Source organism: Ylistrum balloti, unplaced genomic scaffold, assembly GCF_031769215.1.
Source record: "Ylistrum balloti isolate Yb309-2 unplaced genomic scaffold, AGI_CSIRO_Ybal_v1 Utg370998, whole genome shotgun sequence".
Taxonomy (NCBI): domain Eukaryota; kingdom Metazoa; phylum Mollusca; class Bivalvia; order Pectinida; family Pectinidae; genus Ylistrum; species Ylistrum balloti.
Genome location: NW_026782557.1, coordinates 316,305 through 327,179, shown reverse-complemented (window position 1 = coordinate 327,179; position 10,875 = coordinate 316,305). Strand labels below are relative to the sequence as shown.

The 10,875-nt window shown below is 34.9% G+C and overlaps 1 protein-coding gene across 1 annotated transcript in view; it reads right to left on the bottom strand.

Annotated features, from left to right (window-relative positions):
• Window positions 1–866: 866 nt before the first annotated feature.
• Window positions 867–10,875, bottom strand: part of LOC132559926 (uncharacterized) — a 47,705-nt gene continuing 37,696 nt past the window's right edge. The window contains exons 21-23 of the mRNA XM_060224558.1: window positions 9,269–10,238; window positions 7,523–7,544; window positions 867–5,847 (exon numbers count right to left, since the gene is read on the bottom strand). Coding sequence (XP_060080541.1) covers window positions 5,543–5,847; window positions 7,523–7,544; window positions 9,269–10,238 — 1,297 coding nt within the window. The 3' untranslated portion in view covers window positions 867–5,542. The remainder of the gene's footprint in view (window positions 5,848–7,522; window positions 7,545–9,268; window positions 10,239–10,875) is intronic.

The following is a 10,875-nucleotide window of genomic DNA, read 5'->3' as shown; positions in this document are numbered from 1 at the left end:
ACAATGTAGAATACTACATTGCATCATTGTTATTACAGACAATGTAGAATATTACATTGTTACATTGTTATTATAGACAATGTAGAATTATTGTATCATTGTTATTACAGACAATGTAGAATACTACATTCTTACATTGTTATTATAGACAATGTGTTACATTGCATCATTGTTATTACAGACAATGTAGAATATTACATTGTTACATTGTTATTATAGACAATGTAGAATACTACATTGTATCATTGTTATTACAGACAATGTAGAATACTACATTCTTACATTGTTATTATAGACAATGTAGAATACTACATTGCATCATTGTTATTACAGACAATGTAGAATATTACATTGTTACATTGTTATTATAGACAATGTAGAATACTACATTGTATCATTGTTATTATAGACAATATAGAATATTACATTGTTACATTGTTATTATAGACAATGTAGAATACTACATTGTATCATTGTTATTATAGACAATGTAGAATATAACATTGTTACATTGTTATTATAGACAATGTAGAATACTACATTGTATCATTGTTAGCTCACCAGGCCCAAAGTGTACTAGGATTGACATACTTAGTGTTCGAGATCTACACGGTCACCTTCATCAGACAATTGACCAGTGTGAAGCGTACTAGCACTGACATACGTAGTGTATGACACCTGTAATAAGCGAAATAATAGATTATGTACATATTCTGCTCAATGTTAAACCTAGCTCTTGTCTTGAAATGTCTTATCAAAATTTCATCAAATAAGAACTTGTGTTAACCAAGGTTTTGTTGACCGACATCAAAAACAAAACAAAGTCTTCATACTTCATAATTTATTATAAATGATTACATCTTCGTGATCATGTTTTACTCATATCACATAATGAATTAATAGAAACAAAAATTCAACTAGTATAATAATAACAATATAGCCTCTATTCATTAAATGCTTATATATATTGATATCAAATACCTATAGTTACAACAGTAGGATGACATTCCAACCTCTGTTCCTATAGATAATGACATCAAATACCTGTAGTTACAACAGTAGGATGACATTCCAACCTCAAAGACACATCCATAAGTTGCTGCATTAATCTGAACAAATTAGTATTTGTTTGATAAAAGTCTTCCTCCCATCATATTTCATCTTATTTTTCTCCTATTTGAAGACATGTGTTAGGACCTTACCACGTTTACTTTTCTCCATAAAAGTGTTAATGTTAAGATGTAAAGATTGTAGACCTAGAAATAATAGGATTTCCTTCAAGGTTATTGTACTATAACAATGTTATAGTACGTAAGTGCTGATCAAACGTATAAAGTTTAGTCACAGTTTGATGATCCGACAGCTGTAAACAATATCATATTGACGAATATATAGGAGCTGGCATACTCTCTTTTTATTTGTTATCCGAGCCCATCATATCATAAAAATCATCACAGAACTCTTGTTAACTGCTTATTTAAATCAGTTCCTTCTAATAGTGATTTTTATTTATATTCTTAAATGGCACTGATGCAGAAAATGCTGTAAAACAGAATCTACCATGTAATATTATTAAATCTATTACAATTAGTATACATTATACTGTAAAATGACATATTCATGGAGCTAAATATTCTTGGTTTCTTTTTTTCCTGAACACTTGATTTGGTGATTTTGAGAACTATAGATCAATAAATCAACATATACGTATTCTAATAGTGCATGGACATATACATTCCTGATTTATTGGGCCACTCATCTCCTCAAATGAGACATTTCTATTTACACTTCAAATTGGGCCCTAACTTCTGATCCTATGAGATATCTCAATTTACTCACCCTATTGGGCCCCACATTCCTACCAATGAGATATCTCAATTTACTCACCCTATTGGGCCCCACATTCCTACCAATGAGATATCTCAATTTACTCACCCTATTGGGCATAACAATCCTACCAATGAGATATCTCAATTTACTCACCCTATTGGGCCCCACATTCCTACCAATGAGATATCTCAATTTACTCACCCTATTGGGCCCCACATTCCTACCAATGAGATATATCAATTTACTCACCCTATTGGGCCCCACATTCCTACCAATGAGATATCTCAATTTACTCACCCTATTGGGCCCCACATTTCTACCAATGAGATATCTCAATTTATTCACCCTATTGGGCATCACATTCCTACTAATGAGATATCTCAATTTACTCACCCTATTGGGCCCCACATTCCTACCAATGAGATATCTCAATTTACTCACCCTATTGGGCATAACATTCCTACCAATGAGATATCTCAATTTACTCACCCTATTGGGCCCCACATTTCTACCAATGAGATATCTCAATTTACTCACCCTATTGGGCATCACATTCCTACCAATGAGATATCTCAATTCACTCACCCTATTGGGCCCCACATTCCTACCAATGAGATATCTCAATTTACTCACCCTATTGGGCATAACATTTCTACCAACGAGATATCTCAATTTACTCACCTTATTGGGCCCCACATTCCTACCAATGAGATATCTCAATTTACTCACCCTATTGGGCATCACATTCCTACCAATGAGATATCTCAATTTACTCACCCTATTGGGCCCCATATTCCTACCAATGAAATATCTCAATTTACTCCCCTATTGGGCCCCACATTCCAACCAATGAGATATCTCAATTTACTCACCCTATTGGGCCCCACATTCCTTGGCCAATGTTTCATAAACAAAAACCAATTCAGTTGTCCTTAACTGCTGGTGATATTAAAGAGAATTTAATAACAAGCAAAGCCCTTGCTGATTAAGATAATTTATGCTATGATTCTGATTTAAAGAATGTCTATAAATGACATAATGTACTGTTAATCCACTGAAATTATCCATGAAATAACTTTAGATATATATCAATAATGTAATTTACCCCTGTGGGTTTTCTATCAGCTTCACCAGTCAGAAATTTATCGTGATGTCATAATATGAACATTAATGTTACATCATGAACTGAAAATGGCACAACAAAATGGCTGCCTCCATTTGATTTTGTCCTTCACATTTGACAACTGGTCTTAATGTAACTTTTCTGATTATGTGATAAAAAGTACTTTGTTTTCATTTCATATGAGATTTTATGAAACTCTTCTTATATTTTTTATTTTAGCTTGCTAAGGCTTGCAAAAATAAAACAAGTTAAATCTCATTCCATAACATCTCACCTGAAATGTAATTTCATTTAAGATTGTTTACTCATTAACAGTGTAGAGCAACTGTTTAAATGTAAAAAGTTCTTCCATAGACTATAATATCACATGAATGAAGAAAACAAACAACCAGAGATCACAAAGTGACCATGGTGCCCTCCATTGCTTTATCTTTATTTGATATTTTGAAAGTTGGATCTTTTCTCTTCTTTCCTATGTTTTTGCTCATAATGATCAGAACACTCTTTTGCATATATTGTGTTAGTAATCTTTAACCACCAAATCCATGATAGTTGCCAGGAAGCCGTTTTGTTTTTTCTGATCAGTCTCAAAATCAAAGGGGTAAATCGAGGGACCAAGAGAAATTTACAGATGAAATACAAGAGAAATCCATTCAGTACTTCATAAGAAACAGCCAATTTTTTCTTTTTCTTTTCTAGATGACATCAAAAATGACCTACTGTCGACCATTTGTTTTTCTGATCAGTCTCAAAATCACGGGCACAACTAGGGACCAAGGAGAAAATACATATAAGATTTGAGAGAGACCCTCAGAATACTTGTAAAGAAAAAATGATAACAAACTTTACTAAGCAAAATTGATTTTCTGTCCAATCCGAAAGTCAAACTGGCCTAACTAGGGACCAAAGGGAATCTACACATGAAATTTGAAAGATATCTATCTTGTACTTCAAAAAATGGTCATAACAATCTTTACTGTAAAAATTCAAGGCCACCAGTTGGCCATTCTGTGTTTCTGATCAGAATGAAAATCAAACTGGCACAACTAAGGACCAGTGGAAACCTACATCTAGTACTTCAACAAATAGTAACAAGATAAATTGTTTACAGACGGACGAACCACAGACATAGGGCGATTTGAATTAACCCACCATCTGATGATGGTGGGCTTATAAATGAAAAGCAGAGTATGTATATTCTGTTTAAATATGTTACTCAGCGATTTCTTTAAAAGTTTATATACAGTCTAATGGATACCCTTTACAGCATCAGAAGACAAACATTATGTACACAATTTACATTATAAATTGACTCTGACTTCCCTTTTCAGGGGTACTTACATGAAACTCCATTGTAATACAGAGCTTTGTAGGCATGAATATTTCAAAACTTATTCCTCCTTCAGTTATACAAATAAATCCTGTTGTTACACTACAGCTGTACAAAACAAATTCTGTAACCAATTCATGACCTTATCATGAAGGTTAAAGGTTATCAGTTTCCAAACTCTACTAGTCTGAGGCAGATACCTTATTCAGCCTTACTCTTCCACGCTAAATGTCGCACACAACAGGTGAGAAATAACATAATATTGCTATACATATCAATTCATCCTGTATATTTGGGGTCCGTATAGGACAGCAATGTTATGTTGGCATGTGAAGATATCACTGCACTGCCCATCATATTAACACTTGTGTGGATCACTGTATCAAATTGTAGAACTGTTGTTTAGTAAGTTGTATTAACAGATACAGTGTTATCTGTTTTAAACCCCACAATCAGTACAAACATGTTAAAACACTTATTGTGACTGATAAGTCTTGTCAGAACCTGTTACTACAGTCATCAATTGGTGATCAGTGAAATAATAAGATGTAATTCCTGTCAGCTATGAGTGAATTGTACAACAACACTGCATGATCTTGTTCAGCTATGAGTGAATTGTACAACAACACTGCATGATCACAGTCAGCTATGGGTGACTTGTACAACAACACTGTATGATCTTGTTCAGCTATGAGTGAATTGTACAACAACACTGCATGATCTTGGTCAGCTATGGTTGAATTGTACAACAACACTGCTTGATCTTGGTCAGCTATGGTTGAATTGTACAACAACACTGCATTATCTTGTTCAGCTATGAGTGAATTGTACAACAACACTGCATGATCTTGGTCAGCTATGGGTGACTTGTACAACAACACTGCATGATCTTGGTCAGCTATGGTTGAATTGTACAACAACACTGCATTATCTTGGTCAGCTATGGGTGAATTGTACAACACTGCATGATCTTGGTCAGCTATGAGTGAATTGTACAACAACACTGCATTATCTTGTTCAGCTATGGGAGACTTGTACAACAACACTGCTTGATCTTGGTCAGCTATGGTTGAATTGTACAACAACACTGCATGATCTTGGTCAGCTATGGTTGAATTGTACATCAGCACTGCATGATCTTGGTCAGCTATGAGTGAATTGTACAGCAATGTTTTCTCTTTGTTGGACTGGAAGTATTACACAATTGTGGACAATAAAGTCAGTAAACTTGTGTTATTTAACCATGGGTTGGTAAACTGTCAGTCAAACACTCTCCCTTTTTGGCAGAAAAATTTACGATCTATATCGAGTTTTCTCATAGCCTTGATTATGTCACTAATCCTGCCTTTCCTATTTAAGGTCTTCCACTTCACCAATATCTGGTATATCTGTTCAGCATCTCCTGTGTACTCCGCCTGGATGTTGCAGATATGATGTCTCTGCAGCCCCAACTCCAAACCAAAGTGCTCCTTGCCAACCTCACCTCTGAGGCAGATACATTTACTGATCCTTGCCAGGTGGATTTCTTCGGGAACAAGATTCTGACGATGTGAAGGCAGGAAATCTATTGGACACAATAAAGCTGATATGAATAGAGCACATATAGATCAAAATACAACACAGTGTGTAATGAGCTACTCATACATGTACATAATTCCACACTGGTTTGGTTTTGTATAATTGCTTATGTCCTAAAACAGATATGGTCAACGAAGGATGACCTCTCTTAATATGTGGCAGATGACAGGTGAAGGACTCTGCCAAGTGAGCTTCACAAGAGGCCCAGAGGCCTAAACAGTCACCTGAGTGAACTCTCACACTGAAAACTTTGGAATGAATGTGAAGTATAGAGAAGAGAAAATTAGAAATGATATTTGTACACAGACAGAAGTGTTATTTTCAGACCAATCCATCCATGAAGAGTATTTGATTCCACTCTATCTGTGTATTTAGAAGAGTTTTGAAATTTCAGTCAGTCGCACCCTTTTTGGCAACGCCAATCAGCCCCATGGAGTCAGCCAGAGAAAGACATGCAAAGACCCTTCCATCCATGAAGAATATCTTATTCTACCATATTTAGGTTGTGACAAAAAAAGATTTCCTTCAATTTGACCCTTTCTAGCACCAACCATCAGCCCCTAGGTGTCAGCAAGAGTCAATATGCACATAAAATTAAGCTGTCATCCTATACTAAGACTTCAAACCAAGTTTAATCTATTCCCGATAAAAAATTTACAAATTATGCTCAAAAATGTTATTTATATATATATATAAACTATAGTAAACTTTACTCCCTCCCCAGGAAAAATAGGACAGACCTTGGGGCAGAAAATTTATATTTGTGGTAAAGCACCTTAAGTCCCTTCCATCCATGAACAGTATTTCATTTTATCCTATTTGGATATTTAGAAGATGTTTAAAATTTCAGTAAATATGACCCTTTTTGGCCATGCCATTTAGCCCCTGGGAGTCTGTCAGAGACAGTATGTGCATGACATCAAACTGTCATTCTATACTAACAAATTTATTATATATCCAACAGAAAATATCCAAGTCAACCTTCTCCCCAGGGAGAAATGATCGTGAAATTCACAATTTTGGTAAAACAACTTAAGACCTTTCTATACATGAAGAGTATATGATTATACCATATTGGGGCATTGAGATTTTTTTGAAATTTCAGCCAATCACACCTTTTGTGGCCCTGTTTATCAGTCCCTGAGGGTCAGTCAGGGTCAATATGTGCATAGCAACAAACTGTCATTCTCTTCTAACTATTCTAAGTTTGATCAGTTTCCAACAGAAACTTTTTCATTATACCATTGGAAAGAAGATTATTGAAATTTCAGTCAATTTAAACCTTCTTTGCCCTGCCCCTCAGGCCCCTACATTTACAATTTTGTTCACTTTTGGTCATGGAAGGATCCTGCTAACTTTCACTGAAATCAATTCAGGAGTTTTCCAAAAGAAGTCAGAAATGTAAAAAGTTTACATACAGATGACGCAGGATAAAGGTGCATCACAAAAGGTCACCATAAGACTTTGTCTCTGGTGACCTGAAAAAGCAAAAATAAATCATAGTTCAACAGAAATTGTTACATTTGGGGTGATATTGAATCAATAAAGAATAACAAAACTGATCTACACTTAACAGCAAGTTTGGAGGCTAACTGAATAACAATGAAATTTTCATGTACCAACAAATTATTGAAGAATATATGGTCAGAAATCTTACTTACATGCAACTGGGATAGGCTCTCCCTGTAAATGAGAATAAACAAAGTTCTTGATTACGTATATAAACCAGTTTACAGTCTTTTTTTTTTTCAAAGAATGATGCCTGAAGATTATGAATATCTCTTTGTTATTTGACCTTGTAAACTCCACTTAGGTTAATATACAAAAAGTATTTGAGTCGTTCATCTCGATTTTGCCTTAATCAAATGTATAAACATTTATTAAATATTTTTCCAATGCACAACTAACAAGAGGCCTAGCTGCCTTGATGTTCACCCGAGATAAGCAATATTGAATATGAAGGATAAAAGGTAAGTGGATTTCAATTGTCATGAAAAAGAAATGGTGATATTGATGATAGTAAGCCATGAAAACTGTCATCCTATACTGACAGTTCTTGTAAAGTTATTTCCAGTGGGAAATAATCAACACTATGCTCAACAAAAGGGCCATGGTCCTTAATGGTCTTCTGATAATCAATAAATGGATAGACAAACCACAGAATTGCAGATGGTCTTGCAAATCTGATGAGATCCCACAAAGTTTTTTCAGATGTATCATTTGGTATAAATCCATTGATTCAACCATTAATGAAGAGTGCCATTTTGAAGCAAGACATTGGCTAACTTCCCCATTAGGCATCAAAACCCCTAATTCTCTAGGGGTCATATCAACCTGCGGAATTTAATCATTTATTGCCAACCTTTACTGATGTTTAAGGCAAAATTTGATTGAAATCCATCCATGCATGAAGGAAAAGTAGCATTTTGAAGGAACTTTGACTAACTTCCCCATTTGAGACACAGTCCCCAAGCTTCTAGGGATTTTCTGAATTTAAGAAATGATTCCCTACCAACAATGATATTTCAGACCACATTTGGGTTGAATCCATTCAAACATTAAGGAAGAGTAACTTTTAAAGCATGATATTGATACTTCCCATTTGGATCCCAGCCCTAAGTCTCTTGTAGTTTGATCATCTTTCTGAATTTAAGAAATAATTCTCCACCCTCAATGATGTTTCAGATCAAATTTGGTTGAAATGTATCCAGGCATTAAAAAGGAGTAGCATTTCGAAGCAAAATATAATCTAATTTCCCCTTTTGGTATCCTTCATGTTGAGGAGGCCCAGATGGGGTATAAACTGTATGTATATATACAGAATACAGATTAAGTGTAATATGTAGTGAAAACCATCCTTGTCAAATTTTATTTGAAAAGTTCAGGGCCATACACATAACTAAGATGTTGTGAAAATTTCTAATTTGTCAATTGTTGATTTATTTTGGTTAAGTTTTGTTGATTTATTTTGGTTAAGTTTTGTGGATAAAAACTACCTGCAAAATTGACAAAAAATAAACTTCAACAAAAAATTACAAATTTAAAGCACGCTATCCACTTTAGATAGTGGCTTTATATTAGTTACAAAAGGTTAAAAATAAAAGAATTTAAATTTCCTTTCTAAATTTCAAAAGACAGCAAAAGTAGTAAACATAAACTTGATTGTGTCAGTGACAAGAATGCCATAGTCACCATCAAAAGATATTTAAGTGTAATTAGCTTTGATAAGAGATGTACTCATGATTCAGGAAATAAAATTGAAGCTGGACCAGTAGATTTCTATAAAGTTTCAATTCTGATCTGAACATTTTTGTAGAAATTTAAAAACAAAGTTAATTGACCACTTAAATATCTTGCATAATAAATTTTGAGAACTGGAAGTTTATATTTGACCACTTGTCACCTACCTCCTCCTCCTGGGTACAGAACCAGGGATAACAATCCACTTTCCTTAGGTATTTCCCTCCGGTTAAAAACATTGTATCACTTTCGCCAAGGGCGTCAAACTGTGTCACAGGTCTAAACTTTCCAGCTTGATGTACCTGTAAAATATCTAAGCCTAAGTGATACACAAAGGTGAGATTTTTTGCATTTTGGCCCTGCAGTCTTAGCACTTCCAGTAATGTTTCTTCAAGGAATATGCGCACATCAACTCCAACTCCAGCTCTGATTACTGAGTCTTTGTCGCTATAGGTGAATAGCGTTACATTGATGCCTGAGTTGTTGTGATGTAAAATGACTTTCCAAGCTCCATTCACCTCAAAGCAGCCGAAACCTTTCTTGATGCAGTCTGTCTGATTGAACTCATGTCCTTCTGGAAGATCAAGACTTGGTGGCAACTTAAATCTGGACAAACAAACTGCCAGTAGTTTATGGAACACAGGAAGGGAGATAAATTGATCCTTTAAAGTAAAACGCAATGTTGCTGTTTTCTGGAAGCCTACTGCTTCAGTAAGGTCATTCACCCACTTCTCATTGACATCTGACAACATGCTAGGAACAATATAGTACTTCAAATTTTCTGGACAATCTGCTTTGGATTTGTGGGACACAGGGGGTGCAATGAGTCCAAGCCTTTCCATCACTGGCAGTAGTACTGCTTTATAAGCTAGGAAGTCTTCTGTGTCCATCTTTCCTTTTTTCCACAATTCATCAATGAGTGGTGTAGTGAGTAGGCCATCATTTATATATCTGTTCCACATCACCATTCTGTTACAGCCTTTACTTTTTATATTTTTGGGATTGGTAATGAGTCTGCGGAAGGCATAAATGACCCACTGTGGGTCAATGATGATCGTCAGATCTTTGTAGCGATGAGGACCGTCAAGGCCCACATCCTCATCAAAATACATGATGTATCCCATCAGATGTAAGTAGCTGAAATATAAGTTCAATATAATTATTTTTTAAAACCTAGCACTCTGTGTTTTCTTGTGTTAACATTCAATACTTCCACTACATTCACTAGCCCCATGTGCAGATACTAGAATTACATAAAAAAAAAACTAATAGAAAAATGATGCTTTGGGAAAACCAACACTCCTAACGTCTATGAAAGCGACAATGTTCCTAGATGGATGCAGTAATCACTAGAGATCCTGAATAAATATGATAATTTAATGAAGGAATCTCTACACCCAAAAACAGTTTTTCCTTTATTGCGGTTGGTACATCCTCGACATATTTCCACTGCTATGCGGTCATCATCAGGATGATATTTACAAAAGATGACATCTCTGAAGTGACAATTTGTGATTACAAGAATGTGACGTGATAATGGATATTAATGACGGTGTAATTATTTGACTGGAAAGGTGAGTAGAATTACTTAGAGGAATGAAAAATGCCAAAGACACTGTAAACAGCAACTTGTTTATTAATTAAATGTTCATGCTTTTCCATGATGTACCAACCAAAATAAAAGAACAACTGTTTTCGGATATTGAAATTCCTTCATTTAATTATTACAAATAGTAAAAGTAATTACGTTGAAGAAATGCCATGCAATTCCATG